The sequence below is a fragment of the Chrysochloris asiatica genome, unplaced genomic scaffold, assembly GCF_000296735.1.
Source record: "Chrysochloris asiatica unplaced genomic scaffold, ChrAsi1.0 scaffold00076, whole genome shotgun sequence".
NCBI lineage: Eukaryota > Metazoa > Chordata > Mammalia > Afrosoricida > Chrysochloridae > Chrysochloris > Chrysochloris asiatica.
In genome coordinates, this window is record NW_006408594.1 from 7,192,035 (window position 1) to 7,210,376 (window position 18,342).

The 18,342-nt window shown below is 55.0% G+C and overlaps 1 protein-coding gene across 1 annotated transcript; it reads right to left on the reverse strand.

Annotated features, from left to right (window-relative positions):
- Positions 1-496: 496 nt before the first annotated feature.
- MCM5 (minichromosome maintenance complex component 5) lies at positions 497-17,733 on the reverse strand. The gene is made up of 17 exons (XM_006865230.1): positions 17,666-17,733; positions 17,370-17,544; positions 16,000-16,126; positions 15,788-15,916; positions 14,362-14,534; positions 12,920-13,075; positions 12,306-12,472; positions 11,084-11,255; positions 9,066-9,177; positions 7,568-7,711; positions 7,356-7,421; positions 7,108-7,284; positions 6,296-6,408; positions 4,428-4,556; positions 3,540-3,682; positions 1,652-1,779; positions 497-620 (listed from the first exon to the last, which is right to left on the reverse strand). The coding sequence occupies exons 2-17, from the start codon at positions 17,534-17,536 to the stop codon at positions 519-521; spliced, it is 2,205 nt and encodes a 734-aa protein (XP_006865292.1). The 5' UTR covers positions 17,537-17,544; positions 17,666-17,733; the 3' UTR covers positions 497-518.
- Between the last annotated feature and the right edge of the window lie 609 nt (positions 17,734-18,342).

The following is an 18,342-nucleotide window of genomic DNA, read 5'->3' on the forward strand; positions in this document are numbered from 1 at the left end:
GATGGATTGGTCAAGTGGCAGCATCACTGGGCTCAAGCATGGCAACAATTGTGAGGTTGTCCCAGAACCGGGCAGTGTTTTGTTCTGTGTGCATTGGGTCACTATGAATCGGTACCCAGTCGATGGTACCTAACAACAATCCATCCACTGCCAGGGAACAATCGAGAGAGGTGGCTTACACACTCCACCAGACAACTTACACAGTGAGCAACTACCTTTACTGTGTCCATCAAACAGTGACTTACCCAAGAGCCTGGGTGCAGGCCCAGGTAAGAACCCAGGCCTGTTCATCCCCCACACCCACTTCACCAAGAGGATACACTGGAGGGCGGCAGGCCACCAAGTGTACAGCCCAAAGATATCCAAACATACTTTATTATTCCAATAAACTCCACAAAAGCACATTTCCGGAAGCTGCATCAGCAGATGTGGCCGCTGCTTGCTCCGGGGTGAAGAGCGCATGTGGGAGCTTGGAGGTGCCGGTAGAGACAGAGGAAGCGAGGCTGCGGGAGTCCAGCTCACTTGAGACGGTAGAGGACCTTCCGCTGCATGCGGTGCTGGATCTCACCCCGCCGCAGCATGAGCTGTAGGACCTTGTAGACGGCGTGCTCCGGGTATTTCTGCAGGACACAGGGCCACAGAGGGGTGTACGTCTCAGCGAGGACCAGGACCCCGACCACCCACACAGCCCTCCAGAGCCCTAGCACCCTTTCCGATGCAGACCAGGGCTGGCACGCCCTGTCTCCTTGGATCATGAGACGGGCTCTTTCCTCTAGACAAACGGGACCTGAAGCTGAGGGCCACCAGTGAGTGAGTGTTAGGGAGGAGCACCTCAGGAAGGGGGTGAGAACGACCGCAGAATTCAAAGACCACCATCGGTGTCACTACAGTGCACACGGAGAAACCGGTGAATTGGTGTAGGGTTTGCTGCGTATATTCTCAACAACAAAAAGTTCTTAAAAAGGAAAAAAAAAAAATACAGAATGGATCTTTTTTGCACACTTAGTCTATACCAAAAGAGCTCTGGTAGCGTAGTGGTTACGAATTGGGCTGCGAACCGCAAGGTCAGCAGTTCGAAACTACCAGCTGCTCTGCGGGAGAAAGATGAGGCTTTCTACTCCCATAAAGATTTACAGCCTTGGAAACCCTGTACAGGGTCACTGACTTGGAACCGACTCCACGGCACATAACAACAACAACAACAACAGTCTATACCAGGTCCCTCTCTGCCTTTACCTGTCCACACCGTCTCCACAACTCTACATCCGCCTCACAGGGAAGAAACTGAGGCACAGACACATTAACTCCCTCAGGTTCACAGAGCTGGGACTTCAGTCAAGTCCATTTGACCCAGCTCTAGACATCTCTAGACCTAAGCCTCAGACTGCACATCTGTGTATGAGGAAGGGAGCCAAGGCCAGAAGCTAGGATGGTGCCTGGAACTTTAAAGCCCAGGACAAGCTCCCCACAGCATCTGGAAGGCAACACCTGCTCCCAGGGGCCAACGCCCCCGTGCCTCCTGGCTGTCTTCCACCCTCACTGCCACTTCCTCAAGGGGAGGGGTAGGTGAGAAGGGCTGAGGCCCCCAGCAAACCCTGAGCCCACCGTGGAGCCGGGTGGCTGGGAGGTGCCCGGGCCCCGGGAGGCACACCTGCTTGGTGAAGTCCTGGATGATGCTGTGCTCTGACACCTGGGAGCCAATGGCAAAGCGACGTTTCAGCTGCTTCTCGATGCGGCTCAACATCTCCTGGTCCTCCTGACTGGTGAAGCCCTCCACCCCTGCGGAAGGCCAATGAAAAGCGGTAAGATGGGTGCGCCGGGTCCTCAGTTACCCACCAGGGGGAGCCCTCCAGCCCAAGGAAGACCAGCCTGAACCAGGTCCACAAAAGGACCTCAGGGAAAGAGGGACAGACAGAGGGCCAAGGGATGGGAGGCCTGTCTGAGGTGGTGAAGGTGGAGAAGCAAACACCCAGGGAAAGATGTTCTGGGCAGAGGTTGTAGAAGGCACAGGCACTGAGCTAGAAGTACCACAAGTCTGAAAGGCAGTTCTGGAGGTGGGGAACAAGCCCACAGGTCACAAGGTTGGTTAGATGAGGAGCTAACAGTACTCAGGAGGGAGGGCCTGAGCTGACATCATGAGAAACAAGCTAGTCACAGCACAGATGCCCCCTGGTGGGGCAGGCAGCAGAAAGTCACAGCCTAGGGAAGAGATCTAGTGACCCAAGGGGGCAGGTGGCCATGTGGACCACCTCTATGAGTGCCCCGAGCATCCCTCAACAAACAGGAGCTCCTGCCAGTGTCTCTCATGCTGACCACCCAACAGACACCCTGTGTACCAGCTGAGGGGGTACGGCTGTGGGCAGGGCCAGGGCAGGGCCAGGCAGGATAGAAACAAGGCATCTAAAAGGCCAACTCCCACACATCCTACAAGGCTGTCAAGTACCACCACCCCAACCACTCCACCTTCTGTGCCTGCAGCCCCGCTGGGAGCCCTCCTTTCCTGATCAAGTACTCCCCCCCCTCCTCCCGTGTGACAGGAAGTGGCCTCTCTCCTTTGGCAGGCTTGCTCTGTTCCTGTGCTGGTCCTTGAACTTGCCAAGCCCGCTCCCTCTGCTGGGTGACGTCACTTCACTTCACACTTACTGTCCCTAATGTCCCTTCCTAAGAGGTGGTCCCTGGTCCGCCCACCTGTAACAGCCTCTCCTTCCTTCCCTCACATGCCGGCCATCACTCTCCACTGGAACAAGCCTCTCTAGGCAGGGACTGTGTGACTTACTCACATTTACAGTCCTGAACAGACGACAACCCAGAACACTCGACGGGGCAGTTCTACCCTGTCCTTGTTTGTCGTTTAGTGCGGTTGAGTTAGTTCCAACCCACAGAGACCCTGTTTATGGTTCCCAAAGAGCAGCTGCTGAGCTTCAACCCTGTCCTTACGGTTCCTGTAAGTCACAATCAACATGACAGCACCTGATAGCTTCCCAACATCTGGAAGAGTGGCTAGGGCAAATATGAGGACGCTTCAAAAAGTTCATGGAAAACAGAACCACAAACTTTCTGAAACCCCCTCATACTGAACACCCAGTAGGTATTTGTTGGGGGAACAGAAACATTTATCCCCGGACAGCCTGGCACCTAATCGGGGCTCAGGAAATGTCTGCTGAAAGACTATGGTGGCAGAACGACTGTGGTGGGAAAACACAGGCCAGGGGTCAAGTCTGGGCGTCCTGAAGAGGCCTCTGTGAACATCCCTTCCCACCACCTGAGCCCCAGGGGAAGCTATAAAGAATTGGTGAAAAGATCTGTGGACATTGAAAAAGGTTATGAGTCCTACACAGGAGGGCTGACTGTTTTAATCATTTACCCAGTGATGAAAAATTAGAATTATTAACAAACACGTGTGTCAAGAGTCTGGAAAAAAGTGCTTCTTTTCATCATGGAGGAAAATGGCGGGAAGAGGATTCGAGAGAAGGAGGCCCAGAGATGTTCCGAGAAGCCACACCCCCTCCTCCCTTCAGGCCTGCCCCTAACCCGCTCACCTGACAGGGATCCGGACAAGGCAGCATCCAACGTGGACACGTGGAAAAGCCTCAGGGCCTCGTCCACGTCCGCCTCCGTGGCGAAGGGCTGCAACTTCATCTTGCTGAGGGCCTCAGCAATGCGCACTACAGCCTCCAGCTGCCTGCGAGGGGCAAGGGGTGATTAGGGCAGCTCTCCCCACTCTGCCCCACCCGACCAGGGGAGGGGACCTGCGGTGGAGACAGCCAGCTGTCCCCCTAACCAGTCTCCATCCTCCTTGGTCATGGTCCAGGCTTGCCCAGTGAACGGGAGCTTCTTGGGCAGCTAGGTGTGTCTGTGTGATGAGGTGCAGTCAGGCACCGAGTGGGGATTCCGAGTGTCCTCACAAAGGAAACCCTTCTCCTTGTATGCAGAGAGAGAGCTGGAGCTAAAGGGCCCTGCCAAGTCTCACCCCAAACCTTTCTATTTAAGGGAAAAACAAACTCTCAATAGGTTTAAGCTGCCGTCTGCACAGTCAAATCACTATGCTCAGTGCAGGAGACTGGGTTGCAAACCAGGGGCTCCCAGCTCTGATCCCCTCTACTCTGTAAACACAGAGGAGGGGCTCCTGAAAGAAACCACTTCCCTAGGATCCCACGTGGACCAGGGGCCGTCCTTCACCCTCAGGGTACCTGACAGTCCCCAGGGGGAAAGCCAGTCCTACTGTCAAACAGAGGGTCCAGAGGGTCCCAGCCTTTTCAACAAACCATGGAATCACGAGGCCACTGTTCTCTTCACTCAGACCTTCCTGGGCCTCGGTGTGGTCAACAACAGACCACAGCACCAGGCTCATGGACCACCCTGGCCCGCTCATCACACTGTATTAGGGACCCCTGGCCTGTCCCCCTGCACCGCCCTGGCCCGCTCACCGCACTGTGATGGGGATGCTGGAACGTCGGTCACTGTCCCTCTCATGCTGGCGGGCCCCACTCCGCATGATGATGTAACGGTTCTTCAGCTTTTCTGCAGCCTCTGCAGACAGCCGGGGGCCACACCTCCTGCAGGACAGTAGGGAGTGGCTGTTGTGAGGCCAGGAGCGATTTCTGGGGCACCCTGGTCCTGCGTTTTCCCACACACCACACCTGCATCCTCGCACAGGAGGCACCAGCATTTAGAACAGACCGGACTAGAAGCTGGGCTGTGGCTGGGGTCATGGGGATCGGAGTCGCAGAGAAAAGTAGGGGAGGTCAGGTACACGGCAGGGTGAACGGTGCCCCTTCCTTGCCACTGGACGCTGTCTGGAGTTTTGCCATGAGGTATGCACTGCCCCACCGCCAGTGACTAACAGGCAGTCTCGGGACTGATGCAGTGTCCGAGGACAGCAGCCCGACCCTTCTGCTGGGCAGGGACTTGTGACGGGTAGTACCTGGGGCAGACTCTCCCAGGAGGGTGGATGGCAGGACTTAAGAGGAGGCCTTAGTTCACCTAAGAATGAGGAGACAGGCCCAGAGGGAGGGAGGGACCTCCCCAAGGCCACTCAGGAACTCAGGGTAGAATCCAGAGCCCTCTGATTTGTAGACAAGCCTCTCAGGATGCACAACCCAGGAATTGTGGGGTCTCTGTGTACCATTAGCTCAGGCTAAACTGGGGCCTGCTCACTGGACACCTGAAGAGTCCTCAGTGGTCCTGGAGCCACTGAAAGACAGCAGAGGTGTCGTGTCTGTGGCTCCTCCTACATGTGACCATGGACAAATGACTTAGTCTTTACAGCTCAGGGTCACTGTGCCGACTTGACGGTACAACCTCACTATACCTACTCTGTAGGTTTGGGGGAAGTGTTAGAGTTCACTTTAGGAGCTCTGGTGGCACAGTAAGTGCTTGACTACTAGCTGAAGCGTCGGCAGTTCAAACCCATCAGCTGCTCCGTGTGAGGACATGGCAGTCTGCGTCTATCAGGTTAGGAATTGGGAAGCCTATGGGGCCGTCCCACTCTGTCCAATAGCATTGCTGAATCATGACAACAGACTTGAAAGGCGTGTATCCAGGCAGTCCCCGGGTGAGGACCATCTGACTTACACACAACCCCTTCTTGTATACTGTTGTTGGTCCCAACTCATAGTGACCTTGGAGAGGGTTTCCAAGGCGACACACCTTTACAGGAGCAGAAAGGCTCATCTTTCTCCTGTGAAATGACTGGTAGATCCAAACTGCTGACCTTGCAGTTAACAGCCCACGACACAACCCACTAGGCTACAGGCAACTGCTACCTGCCCTTTGTAAACGTGCCTTCACTCGGAAACCACTGAGGCAATCCTACCCGCAACAAACTTATCACAATCACCTTTCAAATCACTGAGCCTTTTTCTGCAAAGGACCACACACACCTCTCCTGAATTGCCTACCATCCTAATTTAAGGCTCTCGTTTGTACCCCGGGGTCAGTGTCCACTAACCAGAGTTCACACTGTGATCACTGTCACTGAGGGTCTCAGGGCAGCAACAAATGGTGCTGCCAGTTACTGAGAGGTGACTTGGTGCAAGACCGTGCCAAGCATTTACTATCTTGTCCAGGCAACATGGAACGGTGGAATCAAGCTCAGAGGTCACCTGGTTTGCCCAAAGACACACGGCACTGCCTGCCTGGCACGTTGAAGTGCAGGGGCTCTCCCAGTCATGCTGAAGACGGGAAACTGAGGCTCAGGAGGAGTAAAGCCACCCCTCTAAGGTAGGGTGTCATCTCAGACGTCCTGCGAGGGAAGCTGGACAAGGCCGCCCCAAGGGTTCCAGCCAGGACTCACGCTCGGCAGTAGGCGATGAACTTCTTGAGTGTGGCCAGCTCGATCTCGCCCTCCACGGCCTGAGTCTGTGTTAGCGCGCTCACGTGCAGCGTGATGACGTGTTTGGCCAGCATCTGGGGGCCGAAGGGACACTGGCTCAGTCAATAAGCCTTCCCCAGCCAGGGTCCCAACTTGGGTCATAGCAGGACAGGGATAGAATGGAGGACCCAGAATCACGAAGCCAGGAATGGCATTCAGACCTCAGGGTCATGCCTCCTGCTCACTCACAACAGGAGGGAAAACCCAGGACTCCTGCCCCTGCCCTCTCCAGCTGAAGTTCCACCCACACACCCACATCAAGGCGGGCAACTGGCCAGACTCAGCCAATGTCAACCACAGTCTCTGTTTTAAGGTGGGACATCAGACCTAATCTGGGCCAATCAGAGTCCACCTTGGGACATTTGCTACAATGACTGGAAAAGAGGCAGCTCCTCTTCCCTCTTGCCTTGGGGGAGGGGGGGGGGTTATCAAACTGGAAAGAGAAAACCCTGGAGTTGCCAGGGGCCACCTCAGGTACCACAGGTGACAAAGCCTCCTCCCAAGGATGCCAAGCCCTGAGATTGAAAGAAAGGATCCCCAACAATACTGAAGGAGAACCCTGATGCAGCTAGGCTTGGAGCCAGCACACGGGACATGTCAATGACATAGAGCCCAACGCTGCCTCTCACCCCAATCCAAGCAGTTCAGACTCCAAGCCGCTCTGCAGCCCTCACACTCGGAGCCCCACTTCATGGCACATCCGCACCCCCAGCCCGCCCTGGCCCTGGACGCACCATGTCCCTTTCTTCATTGTGTTCGTCCTTGACGATGAAGATCATGTCGAAGCGGGACAGGATGGTGGGCATGAAGTCAATGTTGTCCTCCCCCTTCGTCTCATCCCAGCGGCCAAACACCGAGTTGGCGGCAGCCAGGACGGAGCAGCGGGAGTTGAGGGTGGTGGTGATGCCGGCCTGGGGGGCAGAGGAGGCCGTGAGAAAGGGATCCCTGACCCTGGCCAGCTTGCAGGGGTGTGGGCACTCACCTTGGCGATGGAGATGGTCTGCTGCTCCATAGCTTCATGGATGGCCACTCGGTCGTCCTCACGCATCTGATGGGAGACAGAAGACGTCCATCAGACCCACCCAGGCCAGGGCGACGGGGCACACTCACAGTCCTGGCAGTACCCGGGGTCAGTCTGGTGGACAACCGTGGGGGCCTGGCATGCCTGCCCACTTTCCCCAGGTGGACACTCACCTTGTCAAACTCGTCGATGCAGACCACCCCGCCGTCAGCCAGGACCATGGCTCCGCCCTCCATGATGAAGTTCCGGGAAGAAGGGTCCCTCATCACTGAGGCTGTCAGGCCAGCCGCGCTGCTACCTTTCCCAGACGTGTACACCTGAGCCGGGGGGCAGGGCAGGGAAGGTGTCATGGCCTAGAGTTCCAGGTGGCCCAAAGTAACAGAACCAAAGTGACGGCTGCAGTCAGCGATCCTCCCTGCGCTTCAGTCTGGCCTTGTCACCACAGCCCTGGGAAGGGCCCACAGCATAAGACACGTGTTCACGTCCGACTCAAAGCTGCCGGGCACTCCTGACCCCGGTGAGTGCCGTCATCTGTATAGACAGCGAGGTCCAACACAGCAACCCCTAGAGACCTTGATGTGGGGGCAGGGAGCGGGGTGGGCACACTGAGACACACCAAGTGTGAGATACACACAGGTCTCAGACTTCGGGCCATCAGAGATTGTACAAAGAAAGTTGTTTTGTTTTATACTAAACATGTGGACATGTGGAAATACTACTTTGGGAATATTGGGCTAAATAGAATAAATTATACATATTCATTTCACTCCTTTCTTTTTAATGAGGCTACTGTTGTTGTTGTTAGGTGTCATCGATTCTGTAACAACTCATAACAACCCTATGTGACAGTAGTTGGTGGTATTTAGCAGATGAATAAACTGAGGCTAAGCTGGGTGCTACACAGGAACTTTATAAAGTGTTGAAGAGCAAAGATGTCAGCTTGAGGACTAAGGTGCGCCTGACCCAAGCCATGGTGTTTTCATTAACCTCATATGCATGCACAAGCTGGACAGTGACTAAGGAAGACTGTAGAAGAACTGACGATTTTGAGTTATGGTGTTGGAGGAGAATACTAAAAGTGCCATGGGCTGCCAACAGAACCAATAGATCTGTGTTTGAAGAAGTACAGCCAGAGTGCTCCTTAGAGGCCAAGATAGCCAAACTTTGTCTTTCATACTTCATATAGCCAGGAAGGACCAATCACTGGAGAAGGATATCATGCTTGGTAAGGTGGAGGGTCAGAGAAAAAGAGGAAGACCCCCAGCGAGATGGACTGGCCAAGTGGCAGCATCGATGGACTCAAGCGCTCAAGCGTGGCAACAGTAGTGAGGTTGGCCCCGGATCGGACAGTTGTTTTGTTTTGCTGTGCATAAGGTCGCTCTGGGTCGGTAACAACTCAATGGCACCTAACAACAACAAGCTGAGGGTTCGGTGATATGTTTGAGGTCCACAAGTATATACACACACACACACACACACACACACACACACACACTCCTCTCTCCCCGAACCTGCACATGCCAGTCCATCCCTTCTTGATCTCCCCACTGCCCTGCTGACTGCAGCCAGGAGCAACACAGAAGGAATTCTGGGTGAACCTGCCTGTCTAGGGTCTTCCACGGCCCTGCCCTGCAGACAGTAAAGGGAGAAGAGCTGTCCTGGGCCACTCACCCCGATGGGAGAACACTTCTCCACAAACTTCAGGAGCTGCGACTTGGCCGTCCCAGGGTCCCCCAGCATCAACAGGTTGATGTCTCCTCGCCGTGTGAGCCCATCAGGGAGCCTGGGGATGCAGGGTGAGAAGATGAGGTGAGAGTCCATCCCAGCAAGGGGACCCAAGGTCAGCCTATCACGGGGCTTGGAGCTGATGAGCAGGAAGGGGACAGCGGGGCTCTGAGACCCACTCCTCACCCAGCTCTATAGCCCCAAGCCTGGTAGCCTCACCTAAAGGTGAAGTGGGATAAAACCTGCCTGCCTCCCCAGGGAATGGCACCCACAGCCAACCTCCCTCTTGGGACACAAGGGTGAAGGCTCCCCAGGGGGCTGCCATGGAGCACAGTGGAGCAGGCACCACAAGGACAGCTCCAGCTGACTTCCCACAGCCTTAGCTCTCCATGCCTCAATGTCCTCATCTATAAAATAGGTATAAGAGTGTCTTTCTCTGGGACCATCAAGGGAGAAGGGCGGAGTGCAGGACCCTAACCAGAGTAACAGTGACGCTAGAGATGGAGGCAGAGATGATGACATTGAGAAATGGAGTGGCTGGGGACTCTAGACCCGGAGAGGGAGAGGGCTGGGTGCTGACGACTGGGGCCGGGGGGAAGAGAAGGGGAACACGCTTGCAGGGTATATATACCCTTTGGTTGGTTGATGATGCATGGAGGGGATTCTAACCATGGCAATGAAATAATATACAATAGGATGACTGTAAACCTAATAATGTTCTCCCATGTAAACTATCACGTAATTCACAATAAAACACTAAAAAAAAAAGTGTCTTTCTCACACAGTGGTGGTGGAAAGTGATGGGTTTTAGACACAGAGAGGCCTTAGAACAAAGCCTGAACATGAGAACTCAGTAAATGTTACTAACACACACAGACGACCCCTGTGTCACAAGAGGACTCGGCATCACAGGGTTTTCAATGCTGATTTTTTAGCAGACCTGTCAGGTACCTTTTCTTCCAAGGTACCTCTGGGTTCTGGCTCCAGAACCTCCAATTTTTCAGTGAGCAGCTAAGTGTGTCAACCATAGACAATACCCAGCCCTAGGCGACTTCCAATAATCAAGGAAAAAAACAGGCTTACTTGTGCTCACTTAGGATTCACTACAGATTAGTAAGAAGGCACTAGGAAGCCCAGGCTCACCTTGCTTATTGGGTAATCTGACACTACTCCCAGGGCCCCCCCAGTAAACATTAGCTACTAATAATCATATCACGGTTATGATTTTCTATCATTTCTATTGTCTTAGTTTCTGACCCAAGCCATGGTATCTTCAATCACCTCCTAAGCATGTGAAAGTGAATAAGGAAGACTACAGAAAAATCAATGCATTTGAATTACGATGCTGGAGATGAACATTGAAAGTACCATGGACTGCCAGAAAAGCAATCTGGTTTGGAAGTATGCTTGGATTCGTCCTTACAAGGGGCAACGGCAAGACTTCATCACCCATACTGTGCAAAGGTCAGGAGGGACCAGTCCCTAGAAAAGGACATCAAGCTTGGTAAAATGAAGGTCAGCAAATAAGACCCCCAAGACAAGATGGACTGACACAGTGGCAGCAGCAGAGACTGTGAGGATGGCACAGGACCGGGCAGTGTTCTGTTCTGCTGTGGGCAGGGGGGCGGAGTCAGAGCCACTAGCTGGCACCTAACACCACCAACAGTTACTAAAGCACTCGGGATGGCTTGACAGCCAGGATGTCCACCTGTGTAACTCACAGGGACACGTGGGCTCAGGGTCACACACTATACAAGGAGCACAGACCAGATGCTTCTGCCCCCAAGCTGCTCTCCACCTGCCCCCAGCTAGCTAACAGCCAGACTGGGCTGGTAGGAATCAGGGCTGAGGGTCCCAGGAAACACGAAGACACCGTTCAAGTCCCCATCGTCTGAGATCTGTCCTGCAGGCCAAGTGACCAGCCCCCTCCACAGGCTCCAGTGGTCTGTAGCCTGGCTCCCTACCTTTTCCGGGAGCCCCCAAAGAGTAGACAGGCAATGGCCTTCTTCATGTCCATGCCCCCAAAGATGGAAGGGGCAATGCTCTTGGAGATGACCTCGTAGACATTGGGCAAGGAGGCCAGGCGGCGGAACTCCTCCTCCTCCTGTGGCGTGATGGTCCCTGCAAAGCTCCGGCCTGGGTGGGTGAGGAAGGCAGGCATGAGAGGGCTATGAAGGGAACCCTCCCTGAGCCCACCAGCCCACTGGGCCCACGCACAGGCCTCCCAGCGGGAAGAGCCCTGAGCCAGGATGGCACAACCTCAGCCTGAGTGCAGACACCAGTCCCCAGCCTGCCCAGTGAGCAAGCGGGATCAAGATGGACACCAGAGCACCTTTCATCTAACAGGGAGAAACAGAGGGTTTCAGCCATGGAGCAGCATGGTGTGTTTGCTTTAACAGTATCAGCCACTCTGGCCGGTGTGGCAAAGGGGCAGAGGCTGGGACCCGTAAGATGCCAGGGCCCAGGCTGGGCTGAGCATTGGTCCTGCCCAGGACATCTCTGGAGGTAGGGACAAGAAATGAGAGGGAGCTGGAAGGGGAAATGGGCAGTAGCTGACGTGGGAGGTGGGAGACAAAGGAGCCAGCTCCTCAAGAGGGACGAGCATGGACAGGCAGCACCAGACAGACGTGTGGACGTGGGGAGCAGCTCAGGCTAGAGACAGATACTTGTGCTTGCCAGCACTGGGAGAGGGGGGCTTAGAACTGTGAGCAGAGCTCACCAGGGAGTGGGCACAGGTCCATGAACTGAGTCTGGGGACTCTTCCCTCCAATCAGCTCACAGCAACCAGTGTAGACACAAAGCTGGAAAACTGGGCAGTGCTTCTCCAGCCCCCAGGTGAGAACATGAGTCCTCACCTTGGCCCCAGACCACCCATCCCGACACCCACTCAGCACCCTGCTGCCTACCCTTCCAGCAGCCCCCACAGCCCTTTTCCTCCACAGCCTTCCCGTCAGGTTCCTGCTGCTCTCAGCATCCCACTTCAGCACCTGGCCGGCATCACGTCTGACAACCCTCACCCTGCCCCTGTCCCCCAGCAAGTTCACTGTCAGCGTCTCATTTCTCCCCCTGGCTGCGGCCTGCCTGTCCCTCTCTGGTCAGTCAGGGATCTGGAGACACGGCAAGCAGGAGGCTAGCAGCTACCATGAACAGATGTACGGATACCCAACGTCGGTAGGGCTGACTCACCAGAGCCGTCGGTGTCCACCTGGATGCCCAGGACCCGGATGTAGGAGCTCCGGATGCCCACACCCACCCTGTCAACACCTCGGCGGGAGGTGAGGCCGAATTTCTTGATAGAGTAGATGCCCATGATGGTGACTCGGTTCCCGGGGACCACCTTGTCACACAGGTACCTGAGAGAAGGCCGATAGGGGAGGGAGGAGCGAAAGTGACAGCCTGCTCCCATGCTCACAGCCACTTGAGCGCTAACTCCCATTCCATTGTGGGACCCAGGGAAAGGTCCCCGTCCATCACAAATACCCAGCCCCAGATGGCTGGTCGCTCACAGTGCTAACTCCCGGTGATGGGGTGGCTGCCCCTCGAGGTACGTTCAGCTGAGGTGTCCTAGTGTGACCAGCCAGCCTTCCAAAAGCCCCACCTCTCTGCTGTCTGCTGTCACATGCCTTCTGGTAGCCAGTTCTGAAGAAACCTCTCTCCTCATTCCCTCCCAGCCTCCTAGCCCTTTTCCTGGCTCCATGAGCTAACCTCTCGGTGACATTCCTCATGTGTAACAGGGGGGTTGAGGGGAAGCCGAAAGCCCAGAGGAAACATGAGAGGAACCACAGGAGCCCGACGCCCACCTGTCACAGTAGAGCTGCATGTGTCTGGGCATCTCGCCATGGGGCACCGCGTCAGGCAGCTCCTGCAGCTTCAAGGTTTGGAAGTCCACGCATTTGCACTTGTCGGGCATGATGAAGTAGGGGTCCAGCGGGCACTTGGGGCGCCCAGCCTGCTCCCTGCAGGGGGGGTGGTCAGATCCCAGTCACAAGTCGGCAACAACAGAAGGGGTCCCCAGTGGGCTGGGGAAGGTCTGAGACAGAAGGCTGCCATGAGGTGGGCCGCTGCCTGGTCAGGAGTTAGGAGGCCTACTGGAGGTCTGATCCTTCACGCTATCAGTCCACATAGGAAACCCAACCAGACCAGTGCTCGCAAGCTGAGCAACCCCACAGAACTGGCTGGCTGCCCGCTTTGTGGACGCCAACTACCATATCTTCCTTGCGCAGAGCAGCTGGTGGGCTCAAACAACTGACCTTTCAATGCCCTGCCAAGTGCTAAACCACTGTGCCACCCTAGGCTAAATTACCAAGGACCTTTCTTACAAACCCCACTCAAATCCCAACATCTTCTCCAGGGAGACTGGAAACACCTGTAGACTTTCTTAGGCCCCTCTACAGAACTGTAGTCATTATTCAACAAATACAAGAGCCCTGGTGGTGCAGTGGGTTAAGTGTGGGGGTAACCAAGATGCTGGCAGGTGATGCCCACCAGCTGTTCAGGGAGGAGGACATGGCGGTTTGCTTTCATAAAGATTCACAACATAAAGGGCACTTCTGCCCTGTCCTAGAGAGTAACTCTGAGCTAGAATCAGCTCGATGCCAGTGGGTGCTTTAGGTTTGGGGGCATCACAAATACTGGGGCAAAACACCTAGTAGGTGCCCGGGATTATCTGAGGTGCAGGAGACGCAGGAGCCCACATGAGTCCTGGTGTCACGGAGCCTGAGTTCTAGTCAGGGGAAACAGAAAGCCCAAACTGCCAACAACCACCTCATGATAGGTAGTGTACCGCAGACAGGGGCTAGAAGGGGAGGGGAGCCAGGTACGTGTGCGCCCAGAAAACACAGCAGGCCAGGGAGGAGTAAGCTGAAGAGAGATGTGCAAAGAGTCGAGGCACCAAGATGGTGTGTGCCTGAGCTGCTCCATGGGCCCCCAGGAGGCCAGGGAGCAGGAACAGCATGGAACAGGACAGACAGGCAGACGTGCCCAAGATGGTCTGAGTCTCTCCCCAGACATCTGACAACAGGACCAAAGCATGGTTTAGATGCAAGATGGGAAACATTTTGAGGCCCGGGACTGGAGCCTGAACATATGGAAAGACGGCATGCTTTTCCCTCCCAACCCTGGGTGATCCACACAGGCTGTCTGTGGTGGGGAGGCGGGGTAGAACTCAGAGCTCAGATCTCTGCCAATCCCTCAGGACGCACCCCTGCCCAGCCCTTCCCAGACATCCCCGACATCCACTCACATATTGCACTTCCTGGGCAGGGAGTAGCCCTCCAGGCCGGGCCGTAAAGCGATGTTGGTGACAGTGTTGCGGCAGCTCCGGCACTGGATCGCGATGCGAGTGGCCTTGGCCCTAATGGCAGTGGCCGCAATGATGATACCGGGGATCTTCACCAGGTGTGACATCATGTCCGACTGCAACAGAGCCACAGGGAGCTTGTCAGCTACAGGGAGCCAGGGACGGAGATGGGGGAACAGCATGGTGAACACATTTCACACGCCACCGGACTACATCGGCAAAGAGAGCCAAGACAGCCAGCAGTTTGTTACCTACGTACTTGCCACAATTTTAGAAACTCAATTTAAAAGGGGGGAGGGGATGACCATAGGACCTCTGAAACACCTTGGGGAGCAGCCAGGGGAGGGGGCACAGAGTAACAGGCAGGGCACAGCTCTTTAGTTCAGATGAAAACCTGTTTGCTGAGCAAAGTATCCCCCACTTTTCAACGCCTCTCCGCTCCTATGAAAGACCTACATTTACATCCAAGGAAGATTTTCACTTTAATGAAAAAAAGGCAAAGCGCAAACCTAGCATTCAGCGTTCATTCTGCAGTGAGCCAGAACACTCAAGTGGCTGTGAACAGCCTGAGAAGCGACAAGAGGGCCGTCCCCAAACTCTCCCTGGGAAGGACACTCAGAATCAAGCCACCAGGCTCTTAGCTGTTCTGTGGACACTATGTGTGTTAGTGGGATCTTAGGTTTCTGTGGCATTTGATACAACTGAGGAGGTTTTTTTCTAGTCTGGGAACATTCAAAAAACTTTCCCATAAAAGCGAGTGTTAATTGCTTCTAAGATTTACATCATTTTGGCTCACAAACGGTTTCGGAGAAAGTACTCTACCTTTGGTAGCGGGGAGACCTATACCAGTCTGCACTGAACACAGGGGGGTTCGCAGAAGCCTCAGGCAGTCCCTACTTAATGGGACCTCTCACATTGTGCCCGAGGTCACCTCCTCAGTAAAGCTTTCTCTATATTTTCCTAAGCGCCCTGCTTTCTCCTGTCATTCCATCAGCTCCTTTCCTTGCATTTACGTCCATGTAATGTTCTATGGGAGTCCTGGTCCAAGGTTGGCAGTTCAAACCCACCAGTGGCTCCTCAGAAACCCTATATAGAATCAGAATCGATTTGACAGCAGATAACAATAAGAACCTCCTATCACTAGTGATGCTGACTGGTGTATCCCATCTCCCCCCACTGGAGCGCATTCCATGAGGCTGGGCGCTCCTCACTGTGTCTCCAGGATCTGGAGCAATGCTTTGCCTGCACAAGGAACACAGTCAAGATTTGTCCCTCTCTGAGTTTTACGGTGGAGGAAACCAGCTCAGAAAGGTCAAACGGCTTGCTCAGGCCTGCCTCAGGAGTCCTCCCCTTCCCCAGGCGGACCCACCTTCAGGCTGCGAAGGTTGGATGGGCAGGCATCGGACTTGAGCATGACCTGGATGTCCTGAAGTACCTCCTCTCCGGCAGGTCGGGGCCGGGTCACCTCATCGGCCACCTCCTTGGCAGCTTCCTCTAACTAGAGAAAAAGTCAGGGACAAGCTGTCAGTGACTAAGACAGGGCCAGCCTTGAGGGGTCTGGAGTGGGGGGTCCCCACTTACCAGCTGCAAGTGCTCAGCCGGCTGCTTATATAAGTGGTCAGCCAGGTCCTCGTCAAAGCTGGCCAGATCCTCCATCTCCACCTCGATCCAGTACTCGCCCAGGTTGTAATGCCGCTTGAGTTCATCCCTGCGGCAGGCGGAGGCAGAGAAGGAGAGACCAACATTAACTAAGGGGCACCTGTGCATCAGCAATCTGCCACACAGCAGCCACCCCAACACACACCCTCCTCCAGGACCCAGAGAGGCAGCTTCCAAAGGGCCCGCGGTACTCCAAGGATGCTGAAGGGTCAGCTTGGGAGATGCTCACGTAGGACTCCACTCTCAGGTGCCAACCCCACCCTGGACAGCTCCATGGCAGCAGGGACTTTGGCCAACCACCAGCACTCTACAGAGCATCTCATGAAACTCTGAACTTCTCTTCCAAGAACGCATAGAACCTGTCCTATGTTGCTCCCTGACCTCGTCTCAGGAGCCACCCTCTTATACATTTTGTCCGTGAGTTGTATGACATCCTGAGAGTTCCTGTCCTTCTGTGTTCATATAATTTCTCCCACCTCGGATGGTGCCCTCTCCTGAAACTCTTTCCTCAGCTCAAGGGCAGCTCAGACCTCTGCCCCTCTGGAAGGCTTCCCCAAGGCCTCTGCTTTCCTTCCCCCATCATGCACTTGCTCTCTCCACCTCCCTCTACTGACTCAGGGGGGCTCCTTGAGGACAAAAACCATCTTCTCATCTGTACCTCCGTACTTAGCACTGTGCCTGACAGGTGGTCAAAGCTAGCTGGCATGTAAACAAACAGAAGCAGTAACACTTACAAGTCACTCAGTTAATAACTGCTGTTGCTATGTGTGGTTGAGTCCTTTCCAACTCACAGTGACCCAGTAAAGGGTTTCTGAGGAGTGACTGGTGTGTTTAAACAATCGACCCTGCAGTTAGCAGTCCAGTGCTTATCATACAGCACACACCAGGCGGGGTCCAATTCTGGGCTTGACTTAATATTAACCTCACATCCTGTGCATTTTAGGGTCTCTGGGCTACAGGCATCAACAGGACATCGCTGGGACGTTAAGATGGACCTTGTCCAGTATGTTGGGTGCTGGAACCAGTGACCAGTACTCAGCATTAGCGGGCACCGGTGCAATAGACCCGACAAGGCTGAATGAATGAACGAGGGACCCTAACTAGCTTCTTCCCCAATTACAATTGAGTTTCCAGGGGGCTGCCGAGATTACCCGGGAGAACACTAAGAAGCACCGCCTGTCCTAGCTGCGCTGCTGGAGGCACCCCTAAACTGACTTCCGCTGTGAAAGCGCCAAAAGGAGCGGCCCCACCCCAAGCCCTGCGGCGCGCCGGCGGGCGGCCCGCTCTGACACCTGTATTTGAAAGTGAAGCCGGTACGGTCGGTGCCCACGCGATACTGCCGCAGAAACTCCTTGAAGCGCCGCTGCAGCTGGGACTTGCGGTCCTGGCCGTCGTCGGCGCCGGGCTCCCCCCCGAAGCTGTCGCTGTAGAAGATGCCGGGGTCGTCAAAGCCCGACATGACTGCGCCTGGCAGGGGAAACCACAGCTACAGAGCGAAACCAGCAGCGGGGGACCCCGGGGCCTCCCCACGGTCCCACCCCCACGGAGACGCAGCAGACCCCCGGGGCGTCAGCGCCCCCGACCCCACCTGTCCCTTCCTGAAGTCCACAAACCGCGGGAGACAAGAACCTCCAAGGTCCGACGCCGAGTTTCGCGGGAAAAACGAGTCTGCTTCTTCGGATGCCGCAGCTGCTGCGCCCCTATTGGTTCGTCGGGGCCCAGTGGACAGTGATTGGGCCACTCTAACACCCGTGATCCAGCCCCTGCCCACGAAGCCCCGCCTCCCACCGAAGAGGATTGGCTGTGAGATGCATGACATTGCTCCGCTTTCTTCCGGGCTCCATTTTGTGTTCTGGGCAATTAATTTGGCGCGAAACTTCTGAGTGGGAAGGAGGCGGTGGCGCCGGCGAGAGCACGGGAGGGGCGGGCGCCAAGATGGCGAAGGGGCCGGTTTGGAGGGCCGAGGATGGACTTTTTTTTTTTTTAATAAACTTTTTTTTTTAATCTCTGATGGTGATTTTAAAACTTTCCTTTTGCAGCTCTGATTAACCCCTGAGCTGTTCAAAGGAAGTTTGGCGGTTGAACTGCAAGGTCAGATGTTCAAGCTCACGAGCTGCTTCTTTGTTGTTGAGTGACGTGGAGTGGATTCCAACCCCCATAGCGACCCTGTGTATGGTTTCCAAGTTCAAACGGCTTTGCAGTCTGGCTCATTAACCCACAGCACCACACCAGGACTCCCTGGAAACCCTATAAAGGGTCGCTATG